Source organism: Cervus canadensis, chromosome 24, assembly GCF_019320065.1.
Source record: "Cervus canadensis isolate Bull #8, Minnesota chromosome 24, ASM1932006v1, whole genome shotgun sequence".
In the NCBI taxonomy this organism is placed as follows: Eukaryota; Metazoa; Chordata; class Mammalia; order Artiodactyla; family Cervidae; genus Cervus; species Cervus canadensis.
The window spans coordinates 39,139,446-39,166,890 of record NC_057409.1 but is presented as its reverse complement, the minus strand read 5'-3'; the positions used below and the strand labels follow the sequence as shown (position 1 = coordinate 39,166,890).

Genomic DNA, 27,445 nt, shown 5'->3' with positions numbered 1-27,445 from the left:
CTAGCCAAACCGCTCCGTGAAGTGTCTACCAACCTCCCTCTGAAACTTTGGTCACTGGCAATGTTCCAGCATTTTCCGGCTCCCTCCTGTACAGTATTAAGTGAAGAAGTGGTCAAGATGCAAACAGAATAGATTATTATTATCTTCTGGATATACAACTCCTTAGGCAGATTTTTTAAATATATATATAAGCCTCTATACAAATATATGCAAGATACATATATGTAAGTATGTATAAAAATTTCCCAGATTTCCCCTGTTAAAGAGATTTCTCACTTGGGCTCGTCAGGGTCTTCCTTTCACCCATATTCTGAGAAGGATCCTGACAGCCATTTTGAGTTTTGTAATGAGGAATTGAGAAGAACAAGACATGGGAGCTGGAGCTGAAATTAGAGTATTTGAGGAGAGATGAGGTGGTTATGACACGGAAGCAATTTTGGGTTTAAAATAAAATTTCCTTCCATCTTTTTTTATCTCTCCTTCAAAGCATCTATGAGTATGAGAAAGAGTTATTTCAAAATTACTTCAGTTGCTGGACTGTGTTTTCTGACCGCAAGGTCATTCTCTAAGACTGGACGACGTCTGTCATGATCACCAGCACTGCGGAGATTGTTTATCACTCGACAGACTCACCATCTGACAGAATTAGATCTTTTTCATCATCTGGCAATAGATCAGTAAACAAATCTTTATAGTCTGAAACAAAATTAGATAAAACATGGTGGGTTTAGAACATAACTAACAGCCCACGAGATGTTCTATGTGAGTGCTTTTCAAACTTTGTTGACCGTTACCCACTATAAAATTTTTTTTAACATTCCAGATCAATACCTGCACTTGTCTGTAAGCAATGAAACAAAAAGCTACATGAGAAAATACCCGTTTCTAATTTATTCTTACCCTTCTCTTTTCTACATACCTTTTTCTTTCTATTAATATTCTATTTAGTTTACTGGAAAAATGAACTAAATAGAATATTTAGTTTCTGCTCTTCTTACTTACCATTTATTATCTATTTTATTCTAGCTCAAGAAAAATGCTAGTTTTTATATCCACTTCATACCTACTAAATTTTTTCACAGTTTACCTTTCGATATGGAAAGCACCATACTGTTATAATTGATTCCAGTGCTCATTAAACAAATAGCCCCACAACAACCCAAATTCAACCCCATTTTTCCCACTTAACCATCACTAAAATTTTTTATGAATTAGTTAAGCCTAAGAGCCTAAGATTTTAATGAAAAACTTATATGGTTCTGGTGCAAAGACTCCATAATTTGGCTTTTCCTCCTCTGTCCTGGGAAGCTGCCAGTCATCCCCTTCATGACAGACCTTATAGTTTGCTCAGTCCTCCCACAGGGGCCCCAGTGGATTCCTGCTTTCCATGGGCATTGCTTATCACCAGTTGGGTTGACTGTTACCCAGATACCTAGAGACACTGGTCTAACTGAACCTCTTAAGATACATATTCTGAGTGGAACTGAATTTGCCATGCTCCTCTGGACAGTGATTTGGTCAGCTTGACCAACCTCTACAGGAAGCTAGATTCGTTCATCAAGCCTGCCCCCATTCATTTCATGCTTTGTCCAACCACCCACCAGGCATGTTGCGAAGTCTTCCATCAACCATTCAGCCGAACAGCTGATGGCCTCTACCTATCTCTTTCAGCTCTCTCCATCCTTTCTGGATTCTCTGCTCTGTCCCAGCTACCCTGCTTATCATCTGAATACAATTTGATGCTGCCAAAGCATCAAATTGATGCTTTGACTGTATGCATCACAATAAACTGTGGAAAATTCTGAAAGAGATGAGAATACCAGACCACCTGACCTGCCTCTTGAGAAACCTGTATGCAGGTCAGGAAGCAACAGTTAGAACTGGACATGGACCAACAGACTGGTTCCAAATAGGAAAAGGAGTAGGTCAAGGCTGTATATTGTCACACTGCTTATTTAACTTATATGCAGAGTACATCATGAGAAAACACTGGGCTGGATGAAGCACAAGCTTGAATCAAGATTGCCAGGAGTAATATCAATAACCTCAGATATACAGATGACACCACCCTTATGGCAGAAAGTGAAGAACTAAAGAGCCTCTTGATGAAAGTGAAAGAGGAGAGTCAAAAAGTTGGCTTAAAGCTCAACATGAAGAAAACTAAGATCATGGCATCTAGTCCCATCACTTCATGGCAAATAGATGGGGAGACAGTGGAAACAGTAGCAAATTTTATTTTTTGGGTTCCAAAATCACTGCAGATAGTGATTGCAGCCATGAAATTAAAATATGCTTACTCCTTGGAAGAAAAGTTATGACCGACCCAGACAGCATATTAAAAAGCAGAGACATTACTTTGTCAACAAAGGTCCATTAGGACCTTGACCATAGTCAAGGCTATGGTTTTTCCAGTAGTCATGTGTGGATGTGCGAGTTGGACTATAAAGAAAGCTGAGTGCTGAAGAATTGATGCTTTTGAACTGTGGTGTTGGAGAAGACTCTTGAGAGTCCCTTGGACTGCAAGGAGATCCAACCAGTCCATCCTAAAGGAAATCAGTCCTGAATGTTCATTGGAAGGACTGATGCTGAAGCTGAAACTCCAATACTTTGGCCATCTCATGCGAAGAGTTGACTCATTTGAAAAGACCCTGATGCTGGGAAAGATTGAAGGTGAGAGGAGAAGGGGATGACAGAGGATGAGATGGTTGGATGGCATCACTGACTCAATGGACATGAGTCTGAGTAAACTCCGGGAGTTGGTGATAGACAGGGAGGCCTGGTGTGCTGCAGTCCATGAGATCGCAAAGAATTGGACATGACTGAGTGACTGAACTGAACTGAACAGTTTCACACCTCTGGCCCTGCCTGGACTCCCTGACATGCCTGCTTTGCTCCTGTTTTTCCTTCTGGTGGGACACCTTTCCCAATCTCTTTCCTACCTGCCCCTCCATTAGCACGCCTCCTTTTCACCAAATTACAGGAGTGATTCTTACTCCTCCTTTGAGGCTCAGTTCCCATTTTATCTCTTCTTGAAAGCCCCTTTCCTGATGCTCTTTATATGGTTCCCCTATACCCTGGGCCTCTCTGTCATAACACTTATCTCTCAGCAGTTTTTGCTCTGCTTTGCTGTCTCCAACGCTAGATGGTGAGCACTTTGAGGGCAAGGAAGATATCTGATCTATGTTGACATTACTAGCACCTCTCACAGTGTGTGTGTGTGACTGTGTGTGTGTGATAAAAATACATAACATGGAATCTACCCTTTTCACAAACTTTTAAGTCTACAGTACAGAACTGTTAAACATATGTACATCGTGTATGGCAGTTTGCTAGAATTTTTTCATCTTGCGTGACTAAACCAGCACAGTTTCTGAATAAATAAATAAGTGCCCATTTGATTATTTTTACCATCTTAAGTCTCAACTAGATTTCGAAATATTATTAAATTTCCTCCTTCATACATTACAAGGATCTGTTCTTTCCTTGTGAGTTTCTAGATTACTTACTTTGTTCCTTTGTGTCCTATCTTGCCCTGTTTCGTTGCATTTTTTAATTCACTGTGTATCTTGGTGTTTACTTTTTCATATTCTCCAGGGCTCCTTTCCCTGAATTTGTGTGGCCACAGCTGCCTTACTATGGGCCCCAGTGTCTTTCACAGTGACCAGCATCTAGAAGGTACTTAGTGAATATCTGGTACTTTCCTTCAAAGATTTCAATAGATTTTTAACAATGATATTTTTGAGTATAGGATGAGGGAGATGAAAGATTTAACTCCCATTTTATAGCTAACAGATGATCCTTTCTCTGAAATTTCATGGTAAGCCTTGCATAAAAGCACACTTCTTTTTTCCAAATGATATACCTACCATTCGACAATTTTCGATGTCCCTGATGGTCATTTTTGGTCGGTAAGGTGGTCGTTACATCTTCTTGGTTTAAGTCAGTTTCTAAAAGTAGGGAAATTAAGTATTAAACTAATTGAAAAGATTAAATAAATCTTATACATGAATTATCTCATTGATATGATAATGAGCAGAAATTTCCACAACCTGCCAAGTTCTGATTATTTTCAATGCTCTAATCTTGGAATCTTTGGAACAGTGTTTTGGGCAAGGTACAAGGGTCCAATGTTGACAGAGTCATGATCAAATGAATGAACACACATACATATATATGTGTGTGTATGTGCACGCATGTGCGTGTGTGTGTGTATGGGGCTTCCCTGTTAGCTCAGATGGTAAAGAATCTGCCTACAATGCAGGAGACCCAGGTTAGAAGATCCCCTGGAGAAAGGGAATGGTTACCCACTCCAGCATTCTTGCCTAGAGAATTCCAAGGACAGAGAAGTCTGGCGGGCTACAGTTCATGGGGTTGCAAAGAGTCAGACATGACTGAATGACTAACACATATATGTATATGACTTAACTTTTGTTAATAAAATCACAGCACAAAATCAGGTCATTTTCTTTCAGAAAACCTTCTACAATGCAAGGGTTATGGGAAATTTAGGACCAATTTAGTCAATGGAGTCAAGTTTAGAATGACTGTCTTATCAGTCAATATCATAAGAGGAGTTTGCAACTCTTGCCTGCCAGGCAGGAAAAGAGCGCCTTACATTCTGAGCATGCAAGAGTTTGAGGTAAATGCAACTCCTCATTGGACTTCTGTACCCACTCCCACCCGCATGCTGTCTTGAGGCTTTGTTTGGTCTGGCCCACTCCTGGCGACTTGACCACCAGCCAGAACTGGGTCTCAATTCTCAAAAGCTACCCTCTGCGCATAACCTCTTTTCCTCGTGGTCTCTCTGCACTTCCTTGCACTGCTGGTACTTTGACCTCATTAAACCTTCTTGGGTATGACCAAGGGCACTCTTTTGTACCCTGCCAGCTCCTTTTTACTAGTTAATCCATTCTGAGGGGCAGCAACTTCTTGAATTGGTTGAAATCTGTATCACACTGATTGTTAAATGGTTTCAATATTACCCTACCCCTGCCTAGATTTTCTAAATTTTATTTCTATTTATTGCTTTCTTCTTTATCCAATAGAGACCCCCTGTAGTCTATTACTTCATCAGCTTTCTTTCAATTACCCTCGTCTTCACTGCCTCACTTGCCTCCAACCCAAATGCCAAGCAGAGTAACAAAAGTGAACCCATTTTCTATCCCCATGTTCAATACCAATGACCAAATCATCCGAGCACCCATTTAGGTTGCCAGTCAAACAAGACACACCCATACAAAAAAAAAAATAGGAGAAACAGGAAAACTTTGGGAAGATAATTTGATATTCCATATAAAGTCATCATGGAAATACTCAGAATTTTGTTGGAATACTGTATAGTGTCATCTTTATTCCAAATGTTATTTGTATTCTAAGTGCAGGCGTGGCCGCACTCTCTGATATTTCAGAACTTACTGCAAAGTAAGATCCCATGGACATGGGAACCTGGTGGGCTATAGTCCATGGGGTCACATGGACATGACTTAGTGACCAAAGAACAGCAACAATACACAAAGTTTATAAGGGAAAAGGGAATAGTGTCATTAAGATGTGGTTTCGTGGACTTCCTTGGTGGCATAGTGGATGAGAATCTGCTTGCCAATGCAGGGGACACGGGTTTGATCCCCGGTCTAGGAAGATTCCACATGCCGTGAGGCAACTAAGCCCGTGCCACATAACTACTGAGCTTATGTGCCTGCAAGCTGAGAGCCTGTGCTCCACAACAAGAGCAACCACTGCAACGAGAAGCCTACAAGCCGCATCTGGAGAGCGGCCCACACGCAGCACCAAGACCCAGCATAGCCAAAAATAAATAAGCAAAAGATAAAACTTTTTAAGGTGTGATTTCTTTAGCATTCTTATCAGATACTTTATTTCAAAAGATACACTAAACCTAAAGTTTATTTTGTCAATAATTTACCTGAAAAGTGATGAAATATGGATATTTATTTATATTAAATAGTGATTTTATTTTAACACATATTTCAATACTATTTTAATAGCAGCCCTCTAAAACATCGTATCTAATAGATTACCTGATTGATACGGCTGAAAATTTGCCAACTCTCCAAGTGCAACAAGTTTCTCCTGTGGAAAAATTTTGCAAAAAAATTTTGTAATCAGAGAATTAAATGACCACATTACTAACCTAACCATTCTTTACTAGAAACGCACTTTGATTCTGGATATTTAAGTAACCAACTACTATCTTTAACATACTAGAAATTATACAATCAAATAAGTAGTGTTCTTCTGCGGATTTCTCCAAACTTCTATGGCCTTCTATTGTTTCTAGGAATAAGATGCAAATTGAAACCGCAGTAAAACAGTGTATGCCTTGATCTAGGGGAATCCATTTAAGACCATTATTAAAATCAGTTTCCTTGTGGCTATTCTGACATTACCTGAATTAGATCACTTGCCATTCTGATCATTACTTGTTGACTTATTTCTGTATTTTTGAGATCTGTAAGAACCACCCAAGTTCCATTCTCAAATTTCACAGGCATAGAAAAGACAATCCCTTTAGGAATCCCAAACTGGCCTGCAGGGAACAAACACAAAGCAAAAAGAAGCACTCAGATAAATAAAGCTTCCTGGTGACCCTGCAGAGAAGAAGGACAGACCTAGTTTTTAATGACATGGTTTTTAATGATAATAGCGGCCCTAAACTTCTGCTGTTCCCTCTTTATCCCTTTCATCCCTGCTAGGTTCAGATGGCCTGCCTCTGCCTCAGGGACTAAAGCGGTCCTTCTCTCCCACCTCGTCTGGATTCCTCTGGTGCCTCCTTAGCTTTTCCTTGGGCCTCTAGGTGGTCCCTGAGCCCCAGACACTTGTCCAGTCTGGCCTTTGCTCTTCCAACCTATGACTGCAATCACAGAGCCAAAGAGCGAGCATTGGGAAGGAGAGCTGGTGATTTTCTCACAATTCCAGTTCCCAGTTTAAATGTGCTCCAAATAAAAAGATTGATAATGTTTATTACTAACCGAGCAACCTTCAGATAAAATGTCTCCTGTTTTCGTGCCTCAATGAAGTAGGAAAATTATTCACACCATTCTAGTCATCAAAAATGTTGTCACTATGGAGAACAGTGTGGAGGTTCCTTAAAAAACTAAAAATAAAGTTACTATATGATCCTGCAATCCCACTCCTGGGCATGCTTGTGGAGAAAACTCTAATTTGAAAAGATATATGCATTCCAAAATTCGTAGTACTATTTACAATAGCCAAGATGTAAAAGTAACCTAAACGTCCATTGACAGATGACCAGATAAAGAAGATGTGTTAACATATTATAATGAAATACTACTCACCCATAAAAAAGAATGAAATAATGCCATTTGAGTAATATGGATGGACCTAGAGATCATCATACTAAGTAAGACAAAGACAAATACCATATGATATCACTTATATGTGAAATATAAAAAAAATGGATACAAATGAACTTATTTACAAAACAGAAGTAGACCCACATACATAGGAAACAACTCATGGTCACCAAAGAGAAAGAGGGGAGGGATGAATTAGGAGGATGGGATTGACATATACATACTGTGCTATGCTGCGCTCAGTCATGTCCGACTCTTTGTGACCCCATGGACTGTAGCCCGCCAGGCTCCTCTGTCCATGGGATTCTCCAGGCAAGAATAATGCAGTGGGTTGCCATACCCTCCTCCAGGGGATTGTCCCAATCCAGGGATCGAATCTAGGTCTCCCGCATTGTAGGTGGATTCTTAACTGTCTGAGCCACCAAGGAAGCCCAAGGATACTGCAGTGGGTAGCCCATCCCTTCTCCAAGGATCTTCCTGACCCAGGAATTGAACTTGGGTCTCCTGCATTGCAGGCAGATTCTTTACTAACTGAGCCACCAAGGAAGCCCATATATACACCACTATATGTAAAACAGATGACCAACAGGGAACCAACAAGGACTTATTGTATAGCATAGGGAACTATGCTTAGTATTCTGTAATAATCTATATGGGAAAAGCATCTGAAAAGTATGTGTATATATATATATCTGAGTCACTGAACTGCATACCTGAACGTAACACGACATTGCAAATTAACCATACTTCAGTGAAAATAAATGTTGTCACTAGGGCAAAATATTGAGGAGAGTCAAGAAATCAGGAAACCAGGATCTGGAAGACTTTTCCGTAGAGGATGTCCCACTCTGTCCACTCTGTTTGGTCTGTAAGGAACCAACCTTACAAGCAGACAACAGATGGGATCTTATATACCTGGTACCATCTCAGGGACACAAGGATCACTTGCTTCTCACCTCACTTGCCCCCAGCATTGAGCACTTATTGATGAATTCCTATAGAGATGAACTAAACTTTATTTATTTATTTTTTTGGAATCTTCGTTCCCTGACCAGGGTTCAAATCCATGCCCCCTGCAATGGAAGCACGGAGTACTAACCACTTCCCTAATTACACCAGGGACTTCCTAATTAAACATTTTACCAAGAAAAGGTGAGGTTTTAAATGCCTATTTCACTAAAAAAGGTAACATAGTGGTTTGAATTCACATGATGGGGATGTTCATGCACTTTCACTTTAATTGAACAAGACTCTTTGAGCATCTACCCATGAAGGAGCAATAAGAAGACCCAGCCAAGGCCCTGCCCTCAGAGTGGATGAACTCTAATGAAGAGGACATATGCAGCTCACAGCCCATCCATAAAGGCAGGCCGTGATATCCTCTCCAATAGGGGAACACACGCTATGTGAGTACAGAGGAAAGACAGACATGAATTCTGACTTGCAGGATTTGGGGAGAATTCCTTGAGCTGTACCATAGTTGCTGAAACAATGGGAAGAATCACGGTTCCATTAATAATATAAAGGATACAAGAGGTGGGTCACACCGGGGAGCAAGACAATAGGTTTAATTTGGTGTATGTCAGTTTGAAGTGACAACATGACATCTAGGTGGCAATGTTTGACAGGGCAGGGATCAGCAGTGAGACCCGGGCCTGGTGCTTTGGGAATGAATGGGCTATGCCCAGGGAGAATAGAAAGCTAAAAGGTAAGAGATACTCTAGGTAGAGCCTACACTCTAGGTAGAGCATCAACTATTCTTTCTTTCCTATATTTTAAACACAGAAGTGCTTTGTATAGTTTTTAGCAGATTAAAATAGTAAGGATATAAAAATATATACACATCTTTTGCGGATGGAGAGCAAGCTTTCCACATCCCGGTTGCTGCCTGGTACCCAAAGAGCCGTGCCCTTTGTATCTTGCATCTGTGTCTTTGCTCCTGTGGCTCCAGCACCCAGGTGTTTTCCCCACACTTGTCTGTCAGGGAAACATGACTCAGACTTGCAGGGGACACTTCTGAAGTGTCCCCTCCTTTATGATGCCTGTCTTGATCTTCCTGCTGCCTACTGAAAACTGACATTGCTTTCCCCTCCTCAGCTGGGAAACAGTGAGAAAAACTCAATGGGATGATTTCATTGACATATGTGACTCTCTTCTTCTCTGCTGTGAGTTTCCTAATAGGCAGAAGCCAGGCCTTCTCCCTGTGTGTGCTCCCAGCACATACACACAAACTACTGTGGCATTGCTGAATGGACGAGTGAAGGAATGCATGCATGCATGATTATGGAATCGTGAAAATCCAGGTAGCTCACAGAACCTGTAAGGAGGTAGACAGGTGAGGACACAAAAGTAGGAGCACAAGGCATACATTGAGGTTTTTAACCATCATAAGATGTGAAAAAACCCAGATTTACCTTCGCTCAACACCCCTAGAGACACAGTCTCCCCCGGGGGTGAGCCATGGCACCAGTATTTCAGCGTAGTGGCCACACTGTGTGCGGCTAACATGCCTCCAAATTGTCTTCCTGTGGCAGTCAGCGTTTTAAGACCTGCCACAAACTCTCTGCTTACCCACTCCCTGTGAGGAGAGAAGGAAACGATTTTACAATGGAGAAAGGACTAGGAATGGAAAAGAATGTTCCCTGGGTCAGTGCATCTAAACACAAGAAATCACCTCCACAAAACAGAAATATGACTTCCTGAACCTCTCTTCAAACCTCCTCAATCCCACAAAGAGTCAACTGAAAAGTAATGAAACAGGGCAGAAAAGGAGTCCTAAAGTTTCAAACTAAAACCACGATGAAATCAGTATGAACACAGAAGCGTGGCCAAAGCCTGCGAGAGCAATTTCATCACAAAGAATGTATCCTACGTAGAAGCTATCTTGGAGCCAGGGGTATCTTTCATTTTAATTAAAATAGTATCATGAAATGTTGACTTCCTCATATTGGGAAGTAAGGAATTATTAAGTTTTTTATAATCTGAAGTTTAAAAACTCGGGGAATGGCCCAGCTGGACTAGAACAATCATGAAAAGGCCGTCCCTGCTGAGCCAGCACAACAGCTCCAGGGGATGCTGGCCCCGCCAGGAAGTCATTCAGCGGGACCGCAGGAACCATCCTCCAGGATGGTGAGCCCAAGGACACAAACTCTAGGCATGGGTGAGGGAAGGGAAGGGAAGAAAGGGCTGATGAAATGCATGTGCTACCACTGGGAAAGTACCGCAAAGCTTAGAAAAAAGTTCCAAGTGCGTCCCTCCGTCCACTTCTCCCATACTCTCTTTGTGATGGTGGTGCTGACTGTAACGGGCACAGTTCTGAGGGCCTCGCCTGTCTGAACCCATTTCGTCTTTCCAGGAACCCTGTAAGGCCCGTACTCTGTTATTGTTTCCAGTTGGCACATGGAAAAACTGGGGCACAGAGACGCTAAGTAACTTCTCTAAAGCCACACAGCTAATAAGTGACTGGATGAGAATTCCAGCCCTGGTGGCTTGGCTCCAGAGACAGTGCTTCTTAGTGCGTCTCGATTCTGTCTCTCCTGAGACTGAGCACCCAGCTTGGCCTGGACCTGCTCACCATCGGAATTCCTAATTCCTGAAGCTTGTTTCAACTAGTTTCGATTTGAACACATATCTCTGTCTTTGCATTAAGCACTTTACATAGGTTTGCTTTAGCAATAACATTAATGGAATATGTGAACCACTTTAAGGATAATCTGACATATAAAAATTCATAATTCCAAATCAAATAAATTGGAGGTGGGGTCTGACTAGTTGAAATTCTGTGGAATTTTCTTTGCTTCTTCAATAAAACGCATAAACGAGGCTGAGTATGAACAATGTCAGGTTATTTTTGTACACAGATTTCTAAGATGATTTTTAAAAGATTGTAACAATTATTATATGTTTATTCAATCTTGTTAGAATACTTCACTTAAAGAGATACCATACCTATCAAAAAGCAGGCTTAAAACAGGGCGTGAATAGTGCGGAGGTCCCCAAATAGCGCTCTCATATCTGTAAACCTTGGCTTTTCTCAGATCAACGTAGTTATTTCCACTAATATTACCCCAAATGATCACATCTTTGATGCCTGTGAAGAAAAGAAATTTTAAAAATAATATAACATAAAAAATGGCCTGCAGCCTTTCTGTTTGTGTGCTTGTTTTATAACTGGTCCTTTTAAAACAGACAAATTTATGCTCCCTAAAACTCTGCAAATGATGTGGATCATCTCCTTAATTGCCAGGGTTTGGCCATTCCTAATAATGGCTGTGGGTGGTGTGGGCATGTGACTGAATTCAGGAGACACTGAAATGCTCCCTGAGTGAAACTGCTACTGAAAATGAAACCCCTGCTGTGGTCCTAACTTCACCACTCTGCTTGCCATGAAGAGGATTGTTTTTTATCCGCTTTGATTCTGACAGTGAGTCCTTGATTCTAGACTAGAATGAAAATTTGGGCAAGTCACTTGACTCCCTGCATGGCTTGCATTTCCTGCAATATGGGGGTGTTGAAATAAGAGGACCCCTGAGGAACATCTTAATCCACAGAGTTACTGAATCAGCTTGTATGTAGGAGGTACTTTTAGATGGGAGGCTCAGAAGAAAACAAATCAGCCCAAATTCCTGCAGTATTCTGGGGGTGGAGGGGAGTGAGTGAGAAAATAACTACTAAAAACATGATATGTACTTTGAAGAAAAAGAAGAGGATGCAGTTAGAGAGAAATGGGGATTGGCATTTAATACAATTCTAATAATTGTGGATTTTTTTTACAAATGTAACCAAGGTGAAAGAAGGCATTATTGATTTATTTATGAAGTTATTTGCTTAAAAACTTAATTTCTTATAATTTCACACCATTTTCTAGTATGGTGATAGAATTCTTCCCTGTTCTGTATGAGTTAAGTTTGCTGTCGGCTTCAAGTAACAGAATATCCTTCTGACTTAGCTTAACTGGAAGTTCACTTTTCTCAAATAATAAGTAGAGGTAGGCAGTGACACTGGTGTTTGTTCAGCAGCTCAAAGATGTTACTGTCTTGGCCTTCCCCTCATGGTCCAAAAATGGCTCCGGCAGTTTCAGTTATCACACTCATACAGGTGCGTTCAAAGGCAGGCAGTAGGAAAAAGAATTTTTCTTGTAAGCTTTAAGGCCCTTTATGGTTCTAAATGCCTTAAGTTACGCTAGAGAAAATTATAGTGGACATCTGCTATTTTTCCCTTAACATCTTTTTTTTTTTTTCCTTTAACTGCATACAGGTTTTTCTTTAAGGTACCCTGCCCCAATTTCAGTCCATTTGTTTTGGGTAAAGCTGTTCTCATACCTCAAGTTTATCAATGAGTATGAGACCGAGATTCCAGATTTCTGATCACAACAGTTGATCTGATCTCCTGTTCTGATCACAAGAGTTGAACAGATCTCCTCATCTCTGATTAGGAGACAGGCACATGGTCCAAGATTGAAGGCAAAAGGAGAAGAGGGTGGCAGAGGATGAGATGGTTGGATAGCATCACTGATTCAATGGACATGAACTTGTGCAAACTCTGGGAGACGGTGAGGGACAGGGAGGCCTGCTGTGCCATAGTCCATGGGGTTGCAAAGAGTCAGACACAACTTAGCGACTGAACAACACATGGTCCAAGCGTAGCCAATGAGAAAATATTCTGCTAGATTTTATACAAAGAATTAAGAGAGTGGTTTTTTTTTTTTTTTGCCCCATGGGGTTGTTGAACGATAATGCCAGGGGCCATTTTGCCACTTTTTAGAGAAAGTCAGTCTGAGAATCAGCCCAAAGCTATGGAAAGTAGAGCTGAGTGATGAGGCAAGTGACAGCACAGACTTGACATCATCATTTAATTGACATCATCATTTGAATTCCAGCATCTGGCTATGCCTGAAATAAGAACTACCCCTGCATTCTTATGTGGGAAAACACCCTCTGTCTGACTTCCGTCTCTTTGAGTGGACTTTCTGTCACTTGTATGAAGCGAAAAGCAGAGGAGAAAAGGAAAGTTATACCCATTTGAATGCAGAGTTCTGAAGAATAGCAAGGAGAGCTAAGAAAGCCTTCTTCAGTGATCAGTGCAAAGCAACAGAGGAAAACAATAGAATGGGAAAGACTAGAGATCTCCTCAAGAAAATTAGAGGTACCAAGGGAATATTTCATGCGGGGATGGGCACAATAAAGGACAGAAATGGTATGGACCTAACAGAAGAAGATATTAAGAAGAGGTGGCAAGAACACACAGAACTATACAAAAAAGATCTCATGACACAGATAATCATGATGGTATGACCACTCACCTAGAGCCAGATATCCTGGAATGTGGAATCAGCTGGGCCTTAGGAAGCATCACTATGAACAAAGCTAGTGGAGGTGATGAAATTCCAGTGGAGCTATTTCAAATCCTAAAAGATGATGCTATGAAAGTGCTGCCCTCAATATGCCAGCAAATTTGGAAAACTCAGCAGTGGCCACAGGACTGGAAAAGGTCAGTTTTCATTCCAATCCCTAAGAAAGACAATGCCAAAGAATGCTCAAACTACCACACAATTGCACTCTTCTCACACGCTAGTAAAGTAATACTCAAAATTCTCCAAGCCAGGCTTCAACAGTACATGAACTGTGAACTTCCAGGTGTTCAAACTGGTTTTAGAAAAGGCAGAGGAAGCAGAGATCAAATTGCCAACATCCAATGGATCATAGAGAAAGCAAGAGAGTTCCAGAAAAAATCTATTTCTTCTTTATTGACTATGCCAAAGCCTTTGACTGTGTGGATCACAACAAACTGTGGAAAATTCTGAAAGAGATGGGATCACCAGACCACCTGACCTGCCTCTTAAGAAACCTGCATGCAGGTCAGGAAGCAACAGTTAGAACTGGGTATGGAGCAACAGACTGGTTCCAAATTGGGAAAGGAGTACCTCAAGGCTGTATATTGTCACCCTGCTTATTTAACTTATATGCAGAGTACATCATGAGAAATGCTGGGCTTGGTGAAGCACAAGCTGGAATCAAGATTGCCGGGAGAAATGTCAATAATGTCAGATATGAAGATGACACCACCCTTATGACAGAAAGTGAAGAACTAGAGAGCCTCTTGATGACAGCAAAAGAAGAGAGTGAAAAAGCTGGCTTAAAACTCAAGATTCAGAAAACTCATATCATGGCATCTGGTCCCATCACCTCATGGCAAATAGACGGGAAACAGTGGAAAAACAGTGACAGACTTTATTTTGGGGGGTTCCAAAGTCACTGAAGATGGTGACTGTAGCCATGAAATTAAAAGATGCTTGTTCCTTGGAAGAAAAGTTATGCCCAACTTTTTTTAAAGTATATTAAAAAGTATATTAAAAAGCAGAGACATTACTTTGCCAACAGAGGCCCGTCTAGTCAAGGCTATGGTTTTTCCAGTAGTCGTGTATGGATGTGAGAGGTGGACTCTAAACAAAGCTGAGCACTGAAGAATTGATGCTTTTGAACTGTGGTGTTGGAGAAGACTCTTGAGAGTCCTTGGACTGCAAGGAGATCCAACCAGTCCATCCTAAAGGAGATCAGTCCTGGGTATTCATTGGAAGGACTGATGTTGAAGCTGAAACTCCAATACTTTGGCCACCTCATGCGAAGAGCTGATTCACTGGAAAAGACCCTGATGCTGGGAAAGACTGAGGGCAGGAGGAGAAGCGGATGACAGAGGATGAGATGGTTGGATGGCATCCCCGACTCAATGGACATGAGTTTGAGTAAACTCCGGAAGTTGGTGATGGACAGGGAGGCCTGGTGTGCTGCAGCTCACAGGTTCGCAAAGAGTCAGACATGACAGAGCAACTGAACTAAACTGAACTGTACGGAAAACGTCCCAAGTAAGCATCCCAATGCACTACGTCTGAGAAACAGGTTTATGTGTGACTGAACTCAAGGAAAATTCTGAAAATGTTTGCTACCTTCTTGGCATCTGGAATTTTCCTGAAATGATTCTCCATGGAGGCTTACCTAGTTCATGTCACTTTAACTCTGTCATTGCCAACTTCCTCCCTGCTACTCCACTTCAACTGCTACCCCTCTATCATTTCCCTTTCTTTGTCCCAACTGGTCTCCATTTGTTTTTCTTTTCTGCTTCTCCTGTGCTCCCTTTAAACACAATGCATTTTCTGATTCTGTCTCATCCTCTTATGATTCTGGAGTCTACCAGCCCAAACATTACTAGGAACAGAAACTGATGAGATAGCATAATCTTAACAAGTTTACTATCCTTACAAACCATTACCATGTGCCAGGCACTCCTCCAAGCCCTTTTGAAATGCTATCTCTTTGAGTCTTGGCATCAATTCTAGGAGGTAGGTGGTACACACATCCTGATTCTATAGGTGAGGAAGTAAATTAGAGTAAGGTTAAGTGATTGCCCCAGGTCACACAGCTGGGAAGTGGGGTGGGGCCATTTTAACAGAGCCCTGAATATGTTTTCAAAAACACTGATGACCTTAGATAACTATTCTCATGGGGGGAAAAAGATTGAATATTAAGTTTCAAATTACTACTTGAAAAATAGGAATCTTATTATTTAAACATTTGTTTCTTAATTTTTATAATGATGTTAAAAGATCAGCTAGTCATAAAAACTAAGGAAATCAAACCAGTCAATCCTAAAGGAAATCAACCCTGAATATTCACCAGAAGGACTGATGCTGAAGCTGAAGCTCCAATACTTTGGCCACCTGATGGGAAGAGCTGACTCATTGGAAAAGTCCCTGATGCTGGGAAAGATTGAGGACAAGAGGAGAAGGGGGTGAGAGAAGATGAGATGGTTGGATGGCATCACTGACTCAACGGACATGAGTTTGAGCAAACTCAAGGAGATTGTGATGGACAGAGAAGCCTGAATTTCATGGGGTCACAAAAGTGCTGGTCACAACTGAGTGACTGGACAACAACAATTAAAATGTTTGCACAGAGTTGAAATCACACAATCAGAAATTCTTGGCATCTGCTCCATACTTTCTAGTCCGGATATCCTGGCTGATTTTAGAAGGGACAGGTTCTTCCTGGAACCTGCTGCTGTGACATATGTTAAAAACCAGACATGGAAACTCGAGTTCACTCACATGAGGGAGTAACGTTCAGTTTCCTGGCCAGTGCTGCCTTCGCTTGGCCTTCCACACCCAAGGCCACAGCGATAATATTGCAGGCAAAGGTTGGGGCATATTTCATAAGCAAAGCTGTTTTGAGATTCACAAAGGTTTTCCCTCCCACAATAATTCTGGCAAATTTGTGAGCATTTTTCTCAATCAAGGATCCATAGAGCTGACACAGAGAAGCTCTGCTGCGGATGCAGTCTTCCAGACTGTATATCTCCTTGTCCACATGGTCATCCAGGATGATGATCACGTGGGCCCCGTGGAAGGCCTCCTCTGCTTGGGTGCAGATGGACACACTCTGGAGGTAGGGTGAGGCCAGGTCCTCAGCCTCTTGTTTGTGGCTTATGAGTATTTCTTCTGTGTGCTTATTGTCAAATAGGTTTATGCTGATTTCCATTTGTGGTCCAAACACTTCACCACTTGTCAAGATGGGAATTAGATGGTAGCAGGCAAGAGATGATGCACTAATAAAAATGGAAAACCAGATTATGAATGGTTAAATCTTTGGCTCCTTTTCAGGTTCTATTCTTAATAGGTATTTTTTTGCATGTGCACTAATACTTGATTAGTATCTTAAATTGACATACACAGCCGCACAGATATTTTTAAGGCTAGGAATCAAAAGTAAAACAAAAAATTTATCACTGTTACCTTCTTGTTTTGGTTTTCTGAAAACAATCCCAAGGTAAGAAGTGTACTTATTTATAAGGCTTTTCCAATTAAACAGAATAGGCAGAAAGCAAAATTTAAAAGAACTGTGTCATGTTACTATAATTTCATGTTTGGAAGTGTGAAAGTGTTAGTCGTTCAGTTGTATCTGACTCTGTGCAACCCCATGGACTGTAGCCCACCAGGCTCTTTTGTCCATGCAATTCTCCAAGCAAGAATACTACAGTGGGTTGCCATTTCCTTCTCCAGGTGATCTTCCTGACCCAGGGAATGAACCCGCGTCTCCTGCATTGGCAGGTGGATTCTTCACCACTGAGCCACCAGGGAAGTCCATTTAACCACAGCTCTTTTCTATTTAGCCACAATTTAGCCGGTATTTGAGTACTCTATAGCTTGGCTGATAACGAGAGCCCTAATGACCCCTGCGGGGACTTCAGGAATACCTCTGGGCACTTTTGATTTTCATACTGGGTTTGGAGACATCTGCAATGGGGTTTTCAAGAGCATCTGTACCATTTTTTTTTTTTTTTTTTTTTTAATTCTTTGAATCAGCCATGGATTTACATGTATTCCCAATCCCGATCCCCCCTCCCACCTCCCTCTCCACCCGATTCCTCTGGGTCCTTTAAAAATACCTAAAGCAGATGTAATATTAAATCTGGGTGTCTGGTTCATGTACGGTTATTACATCATTTTCAGTTCTTTTAGCATTTGGAACATTTCATAATAAATAATTTTTCAGATGAGCCTGTATATTAGGATACACACATAAGCAGTAAGAAGGGCAGTGTGAGAGACAGATTAAGAGGTGAGGAAAGGAAAGGGGGAGGGAGAGATCCAGTAAGATGGACAGCAAAAGAGAAAAAGAGAGACACAGTGCAGAGAAAGAGAGAAAAAGCAGTGACAAACATTGAATGTGTCCTCCCAGCACTGAGAGCGAGGGTGATGAAAGTGAGAAAGAGAAAAAGAAAGAAGGGGCAGGAGTGAGGAGGGCAGGTTACAGAGCATGAGGGCATCGGGAAGACCCAAGGATGAAGACGGCGCTGGCACGTGTGGAAGAGGAAGAAGGCAGCAGTCAGGAAGACGGGGGCGGGAGGAAGGAAGCAAGGGGAAGGGAAGGATGGCACGAGGACGGACAGCGTGAGGCACACAGACAGAGGGCGGGGGGCTGGAGACAGTGACGCAAAGTAAATGTCCTTGCTATAAAGCTGCTCTTAGATTCAGTATGTGTGTGTATTACATACACATTAAAACTGTATGTAGTCTAGAACTCATGGTGGTGGTTTAGTCGCTGAATTGTGTCCCACTCTGTGTAACCCCATGGACTATAGCCCACCAGGCTTCTCTGTCCATGGGATTCTCCAGGGCAAGAATACTGGAGTGGATGGCCTTTTCCTTCTCCAGGGGATCTTCCCAACCCAGGGATGGAACTGGGGTCTCCTGCATTGCAGGTGGATTCTTTACCAACTGAGCTATCAGGAAAGCCCCACCACTATAAGTAAGTAAGTGAAGTCGCTTAGTCGTGTCCAACTCTGTGACCCCATGGACTGTAGCCTACCAGAATCCTCAGTCCATGGGATTCTTCAGGCAACAATACTGGAGTGGGTAGCCATTTCCTCCTTCAGGAGATCTTCCTGACTCAGGGATCAAACCCAGGTCTCCTGCATTGCAGGCGGATTCTTTACGGATTGAGCCACCAGGGAAGCTCTAAAACTCATATATGGGGCTATATTAGGTGATATATATGCATATACATATACTGTGTATCTATAATAGTCTTACACCTACATAAAAATCTCAAACTTGACATTCAGAGATTCTTCCATCATGTAATTAATTCCATATCATTTTTCCTTTCTAAACATAAAAAGCCAGTCTCATGAATCCTGGGATTTGATGGTCCCACCTGGTGATCCAGACCTGCAAGGGGTTAACAAGACCTTTCAGGGATTCCTTCTCCAGCTCTTTTTCTATATGTGTCCCCAGGTTTTCTTCAGCAACTCTCTTCATCAGCTCAGTCGTCATGCTAGAGGTGACACCATAGTAAAGCTAAATATTGGGAAAGAAAAAAATCAACAAGATAGCTGACAATGGCTATAATGGAAAGTTCTTGTTTCAAGCCCAAATATAGTAAAAACAGAGCTGAGAGACTACCTTATAAAGAAAGACATTTGAAAAATACAATAATAGAGCAATAATGTTTCAGACAGATAAGTCAACTTAATTTTTATACCTGTGCATGTTCTAGGAACTCGTTATATCCTCCCAAAAGCAAACCCTTTCCTCCACGATCCAACAGCTCTCTCCAGATGATAGGAGACTTGTTGTGACTCCACCTATTCTTTTTGCACAAATCTTCCAGCCACTCCTAGGGAATGATATTGTCCATGAGAAGTCACACATTGCATCTGCCTTGGAATTCAGTTCAGTACTTTGGACTTCAAACAGTAAAATTCTAGTTTTTTTTTTTTTACCACCTCTGTGTATACATAATAAAATTTAGATATCTTTAAACTGTAAAATACATATATAGAAATAGTGATGAGTTGAGTAACAAATTAATCAAGTAATAAAGAGCATTCTTCAAATTCATTGACCAAATAAAGGTATTGAAAGTTGCTCTCTTTCCTGAGCAGACCTGAAGTGCAAGTGTTTAGCTTAAAGTAGAAGCCAAATTTTCTGACTCAAACGGTCTTTTGTATGAGCTGTCTCTGGTCTTAGGGCCGTATAAATTTGATATGGCTTTCCAAATATGTGAATATAGTTTATATTTTTTAGACTGAATTAATGAGCTAAAATTATCTGGGGATTTCTGATAATATTTACTGAGAAAAAGCTGAAATCATCATTATCTGGTTTGCACACACCAGGCCTTCCAATGATAATACCTGCAGAGAGAAAGAGTGCAATGTTGCTATGGGGATAAACCATGTGGCAACATCCTTGTCTTTGGAGGTGTGTGTAATGAGGCTACCTTACAAATAACATCTTAGAAATGAATTTCCCTTGTTGATGTTTTCACAATGACGATTCCCCCATGGTCCCTCCGGCTGCAACCGAGGCTGGCCAGTGAAGTATTGGTGAATCTGGAGGAAAGGGACTCTACCTCAAAGGCCTTCAGCAGCAAGCGGGGTATGGGGATATCCTGGCAGGAGCTGGGAGAGTATGTATAGAACTGGCCCCTGAGGGAGCTGAATCAGAGTGGAACATAAACCTGGATGAGAGAATTTATCAAAGTGAGGCACACTTCTGTTCAAGAGTGCTCCCTGACGAAGGCCTCAGAAGAGCGTGCTAACACGTTGCTAGGACGGTTCTTCAAAGCTTTGAGGAAGGGATGAAATAAAACGGAAATGCTAGAACTGTCATGAAAGATCATGGAAGAAGGGATGAAAATGCTTAGGAAAAAATGGGCTCGTTACAGTGGGTATGTTACAATGGAGGGCTGGAAACTCACTAGTCCGCTGTGTCCTTTGGAAGGGCCTGGAGGACACTACATTCACCAGAGTGACAAGGAATGCACCCATGAGAAGGGTCTCAGCATCACTGAGAAGCTCTGTGTGGCTGTCATTTCTGGGCCATGGCTGTAAAAGGTCACACTGTCATAAAAGAGCTGGACCCCCTAGGAACTGGGATGATAGAATTCTGAAATAAAAGAAGACAGGGGGCAGTGCCCACCAGAGGCCGTCTACTGTGAAAGAACCACTAAGCAACCCCAGCAGTAAGAAAACTTAGACAGCTGAAGGCACAATGGAGGCATGAGAAAGTTATGCAATGGCCCAAGAACACAAGTTATCACTCCACAGAGCTAATGCCGCCATTGCTATTGCCATTAATGCGGACTTCCTGTTAATGGCGCTATCCCTCAAAGACTATAACCAGCCTCTTGGTGGCAAACTGATTACGTTGGATCCCTCTTCCCTGGAAGCAGAAGTGATTTATCTCGATTTTAATCAACATATATTCTGGTAGAGAATTGCCTTTATTGTTTATAAGACTTTGGCCAGCACCCTGTTCAACACTTTTGAAAATGTTTAACCTGAGTGTGGGTAAGCTCTGGGAGTTGGTGATGGACAAGGAAGCCTGGCGAGCTGTAGTCCATGGGATCACAAAGAGTCGGGACATGACTGAGTGACTGAATTAAACCTACCACATGGTTCCTGCATAACGTCACTTTGAACCAAGAAGCCCAGCGCAGAGGAAAGGATGTATGGCTTTGAGCATGTAGCCAGGGGGTCCACTGGCCCTGTCACGTATGGAAGCATCTAGCAGCGCGGTTAGAGGAATGGAACAACCCACCGAAGGTGCAGGCACCAGCTTAGAGACTGATACCTGCACACCTGGGTAGCAGCTTGCTCAGTTTTGTCGGCAAATGGACAAGCACAGCGGTCACATCCTGAAAAAGGAGTTGAGACGAGGGCTTGGGCCGCTGAGGATACAGGTCTAAGTTACCACACCTACTGAGTCACCGGGATCTGCAGAGGGTGACGGGGCTCCACAAAGGATAGAAGAGCAGAAATGTGAGGAGTGTCAGTTACGGTGCGGAAATGATGTGCAGTGGAGACCACTGTCCGTTAACTAAACTTCGACAGAGGATGAGATGGTTGGATGGTATCACCGACTCAGTGGACAAAAGCCTGAGCAAACTCAGGGAGACAGTGAAGGACAGGGGAGCCTGCTGTGCTGCAGTTCCTGGGGTCGCAAAGAGTCAGAAATGACTTAGCGACTGAACAATAACAATTTCTCATAAAGTTAACCAGAATTCTAGAAGAGTTGTTCCCAGATAGTGTGAAACTTACTATATGGAGCATGTGGATCCCAAAGGCACAACTGTTGAACTAGCAAATCCTGTCACATGTTGTCCCTATTTCTCCTTCGTGACCAAGGCATGCATGCCTTCTGCCACCGGGTTTACTGACTACTGATGTTCCAGTGCTGAGCATCTCTCTGGAAATTGACCTCAACCAAAATGTTCCTTTGCTTAAGGTTAAGTGTCTTCCCCAGGGCAGTCCACATCCTGTGACTGTTAGCTGTCGGAGAATAGAAACCTGGCCCCCTTGCTGACTTTGGGGGGTATCTCTGCAGGGTCATACCAGCTTTAGAGTTCCCTGTAGGGCCAGCTGCACAATCCTGCATCCTTCATTCTTTCTCAGGATGCTGTTCCCAAGAGTATTCCCCAGTAAGGGAAACTCCTTCACCTAAATTTCCATCTCAATTCAAATGAAGGTCGTGTCAAGTAAACAAGTCCCTTATGCCATTAGAAATCAATATGAAGGAGAATTGAAAGTTAAAGAGTGCATACAGGCCATGTGGATTCTTATAGGAAAAAGAACAGTCAAATTTATTCTACTTACTGATTAGGGCCTCATTTGTTCTACTAGGCACTAGGAAGAAATATGAATAATGTTTTGATCCTGAGAAGTAGGGATTTATTAGTATCAAAATATCAATAGTACAAGAACATTCAATACTGGAAAGCTATCTGATACACTAGCTAATATTTAATAACCGGAGCACACTTTTATGTGTATTTGAGTTTAACAAACTATAAAGGCCTCTTACCTCCCAAACATCAGGATGTTGTGTAATTTTATGTATCCGGAAATCAGGAAGATTCTTTTGTAAATAATCTGCCAGAAGTTCTGCTTTTGCATAATACGGGCAATCTGCTCTACCTAAAAGAGTTCAAATTAGCAATATTTTCTTTCATCACATGGAAATTATCATGTAGTTCTAAGCATTTGTCATATAATTATGGAATTAATCACACAGTTACAATGTAATTTATATACAGTTATAACTTAAACTGTCATTCCATAAACTTTTGATTTTTATTATATTGGCAAAATAAAATGAATTTCATAGGAGAGCAGAATCATAAGTAATAAAATGTAGAAGGGAAAAAAAGACTAATGAATATTTATTCTCCAGTTCTATTTTAGACCTCAGATCCTCTAAGAGACTGCCAGGTTACTAATTAAGCATGAACTACTAATAATAAATGACTAATTAGTAGCTACGAAAAGGCAAAGTGTAAAGTGAGGAGTGGTAAAATCACTGGAGGATCTGATATATGTGGCAGGAATGCTGTGGGAAGGGGAAGTGGAGGGAGAGAGAAGAGTCTGGGATAACTTTTTGGCGTGGGTAGGTGATCCTGACCTTACTAGAGAGAAATTGTGGGTGCGAAGTTTCAATTATAGGCAAGTGCAGTTGTAAATGTCTGTAGTATATCTGAGTGGATATGACCATCAGGCAGCTGCATTGTTCAAATCTGAAGAGCAGGCCTCATGTGATGCCTTAGGATACAGATTTTGCAGTCATCAACATAGAGAAAGTGACAGCCACTCAAGTGGGTGGGACTGAATGGATGTCTGGGGCAGAGGACAAGGGCAGCACCCTCTCTATGGCCTTCTTCCCTGGTTACTCCCAGTCACCAGTTCTTCAACCTTCTGGTGACTTCTAAGTCATCAACTCCTCTCAAACTCCTCCTATTATCTTCCCTATCTAGTTCAAATCCAAGGCTCACTAATTCAGACCACTCTTTGGCTCTTGTCTTAAATTCTCTTGCCTCACTGTGCCTCTGGCAAACTAGCCTGGTAAAGGCCTGTCACCCTGGATGAGCCCAATAATCTGCCTTTCCTGTGCCTGAGTTCCATGTACTTGGCACCCCGGGATAAACATGGTAGAACCAAGCAGAGGAGTCATTATAAATTCATGGTCACCAGTCTCAATTGGCATCACCAACTCATGGACATGAGTTTGAGCAAGCTCCGGGAGTTGGTGATGGACAGGGAAGCCTGGCATGCTGCAGTCCACGGGGTAGCAAAGACTGAGCGACTGAACTGAACTGAGTCTCGGTTGGCCCCCAACACTTTCTGGAGATCCCTCTGTTTCCCTTAGCAGCACTCTCTTCTGTTCTCTACAATTACTGTTACAAACTTTGTCTACTTCCTTCTCTCCACTATTTTTCTGCGATATCAGAAGACAACAGGAAATTCTTTCTGCTTTACATAAACTAAACCAAACCATACAAAAAGGCATCAGCTGGGAAATCCCTCAACCTCCTGCCATCAAACCTATCAGCCTATCTGCGTTTGGACTCATTCTTACCTTCTTTCTTCTATTTGATGAAAGAGGGGTTCTACCTTCCATCCAGGTCTAATCTCACCACTTATGATCTGAACACCAACCCTTTTCCACTTCTATTGGTTATCTCTCTAACATCTTAGCTCTGCTTCTAATGTTAGCTCTGCTTCTAATGGCCTGTTTCCATCATATTTAAATATACTCATTATATTTAAGTTTCTCCTGTCCTAAGAAATAAAAAGCCAACGATTCCCTTTAGCTATTGCCTACTACCTGCTCTTTTCTATTAAAGCTTTTTGAAGCAGTTCTTTACACTTGCCATCCCCAGTTCCTCACTTCTGTTTCTCATTCGACTGCAATCTGGCTTTTCATATAATTCTCTAGAAGGTCACCAAGGACCTTAATGTCACTAAATCCAATGGATGCTTTTTGATGCTTTTCTTATTGACCCTTGGTAGCATTTGTCTCCCTTCTACTCAAAATACCCACTATGGTGGGGGCATTCTTCAGGTTGTTTTTTTTTCCTCCTTCTCTGGCCCCTCCTCATCATACTTTTAGGTTCCTTTCATTTATCAATTCATTAAAAGATTAACATTCTGCAAGGCATCTTAGCTTCATTCTCTATGATTCTTCCTGTATAATCTCCTCCATTCTCTTGGTTTCAAGTAGAAATCTGTATTTCCAGTTTAGAACTATTTCCTTATCTATCTTTATATGTTCTTATATTTTTTCAACTCCTTCTGAATGTCTCATAGGCACTCCGCATGTTTATCATGTTTTGTCACTATGCCCCCACAATATCTGCTCCTTCATTTATGTTAAGTCCATCTATCCAGTTATTTGGGCTTCCCAGGTGGCACTAGTAATAAAGAACCCACCTGCCAATGCTGGAGACATGGGTTAAATCCTTGGGTTGGGAAGATCCCCTGGAGAAGAGCATGGCAACCCCCTCCAGTATTCTTGCCTGGAGAATCCCACGGACAGAGGAACCTGGATTCAGTTCATAGGGTCGCATGGAGTCGGACATGACTGAAGTGACTTAGCATGCACGCACCCAGTTATTTAAGGGTATTAGGAGTACTCACAGTATGAAGCCTGCTCTTCTGCTTTTTATCAATGACTTCCCATCTACCCAGTTATGCAAACTACTGCTAGAAAATAATTTTAACTCTTCCTTCCTCCATCCAGTTAAATGTCTAGTTCTATAGATTCTGTCTCTTTAACATCTCCCCAGTCCATTCAGTTCTTTCCAACTCCATTGCCCACCATTCCAGGCCAGGCCACCAGTATCTCCTTCCTGGACTACAGTACCTAACAGGGCTCTGGATAACCAGTCTTTTTCTTCTCACACTGTAGTGATAACACTCAGATAAAATGCAAATTATGTATTTGCATTTTTCTATTTTGCATTGATTATGTATTTACAAAATACAAAATCAATGTATTTTGCACTGATTATGTACCTCCTTTCAAAAGCCTTCCATGTACTTTGGGTAAAGTTTAAAATACTGAACATGGCTCACAAGAATCTTTTGATATATTATCTAACTCTGGCCTCAACTGATAATAGTCTCTTCCTTGTACTCTATGCTTCAACCCTACTAAATCTCTTTCAATTTTCTGCTTATATTCTCCATCATTACCCAACTAGTGCTCCTCATTCCAGCCCTGCTCCCAGCTATCCATGCCTAATTTACTCTCCTCCTTATAACTTCCTCTCTGACAGGTTATGCTCATCTTTCAGGACTCTGATTAAAAATCCCTTTCTCCGGGAAGTCTCTGCCACTGCTACTGCTCCGATAGAACCCAGCCTGGCCATTGCCACAAATGCTTCTTTGCACATTTGTTTACCACTGTCTTCCCAGCATACAGTCAGTCATTGCTCAAAAATATTTTTCTGAATGAAAAAAGAAACAAAGGAAATAGGTTTCAGGCAGATGGGAGATGTCAATTGTGTTGACGCTTCCAAGAGGTCAAATAAGCAATGACAGACAGCTCCTGTAAAAGTCACTGGTGATTTTGGTGAGGGCCATTTTGGAAAGGAGGCAGAAGTAGAAACCAGATTTAGGCAGCAGCAGAAGCCAGATTGAGGACCTGGAGACAGACGAACAGTCTACTCTTGAGAAAGGTGCTGAGAAGGAAAGGAGACAGGTACAACAGCCTGTTGCAGTAAGACGGTCTTCGGTGGTTTTCTGGATATCAGTCCACATTTCCAATCCTTCTCCTCCACTGCTGACAAGGTGGATTTCCTAAAATGCAAACTCATTAAGATACCCGCCTGCTTAAAAATTTTAAATGACTCCTCATTGTTTTCAAGATACAGCTCAAACAACTTTGCTTGGTGTCTCTGAAGGGCAAAGATCTGACTCCTTCTCCCATTCTTTTTGTTTAAGCCTTTAAAAAAATTATTTTTTATTTTTAATTGGAAGATGATTCCTTTGCAATGTTGTGTTGATTGCTGCTGTACAACATGAATCAGCTATAGGTATACATACATCCCCTCCCTCCTGAGCGCCACCCCCCCACCCATCCCCAATCTAGGTCCTCACCAAGAATCACTTTACTTTACCTAGTGTATACCTCGACGGTACCCTCTCAATGTGTCCCACTCTCTCTCCCCTCACTGTGTCCAGAAGTCAGAACTCTCTGTGTTTCTATTCCTGCCCTCCTGCTCCCATATTTGACCCATGTCCAGTCACTTCCTCCATATCCAGGAACTTCTAGCCTCTGTCCCTTTATCTGGAATATCCTATTCCAAACTTTCATAAATCAGCTCATGTCACACCTCTCAGAGCCCTGTGCACATTTCCCTCATTGCATTAACCGCACCATCAAAATTATTTGTTTACGTGCTACAGGATCCAGTGAGACCAAAAGCACCTCGAAGGCAAGGATGTCTTTCCCTTCACCGTATCCTGCTTCCGGCAGTGTTTGTATATAATGACTGCTCAATTTAAATTTTTGAATGAAAGCATCATAAAGCCTGGGTGGCCTGTATAGAAGCTGGAGCGGCCACAGGAGGTGAGCAGTCGTCGGTGTTTTTGAGGGATCTGCTGGCGTACGGGTATATCACTCACCCGCGAGCACGAATTTGGCCATGTCGAAGCCGGGACGCTGGGCCTGGGACCGCGGCGCCACCGTTTCCAGGTAACCGCACCGCCCAGGACTTGGCGCAGGCGCACTCTCAAGCTGAGCGCGGACTCTGGCGCTCAGCTGGAGAGATGCTGGG

At 42.0% G+C, this 27,445-nt stretch overlaps 1 protein-coding gene across 1 annotated transcript; it reads right to left on the bottom strand.

The window, feature by feature from the left end:
* On the bottom strand, window positions 1-27,420 carry MDH1B (malate dehydrogenase 1B). Its single transcript, XM_043445530.1, has 11 exons — window positions 27,294-27,420; window positions 22,693-22,805; window positions 19,367-19,501; window positions 19,040-19,182; window positions 16,432-16,928; window positions 11,280-11,421; window positions 9,746-9,909; window positions 6,405-6,544; window positions 6,036-6,087; window positions 3,867-3,947; window positions 1-696 (listed from the first exon to the last, which is right to left on the bottom strand). The coding sequence occupies exons 1-11, from the start codon at window positions 27,313-27,315 to the stop codon at window positions 617-619; spliced, it is 1,569 nt and encodes a 522-aa protein (XP_043301465.1). The 5' UTR covers window positions 27,316-27,420; the 3' UTR covers window positions 1-616.
* Between the last annotated feature and the right edge of the window lie 25 nt (window positions 27,421-27,445).

Bases quoted from the DNA above. Each gene is read 5' to 3' on its own strand.
- MDH1B (XM_043445530.1), bottom strand. From the start codon at position 27,315: ATGGCCAAATTCGTGCTCGCGG. The intron at 19,502-22,692 runs GTAAGAGGCCTT...ATCATTCCCTAG, and splicing joins AACATCCTGATGTTTGGGAG to GAGTGGCTGGAAGATTTGTG. The intron at 697-3,866 runs GTAGGTATATCA...ATTTTGTTTCAG, and splicing joins ACATCGAAAATTGTCGAATG to ACTATAAAGATTTGTTTACT.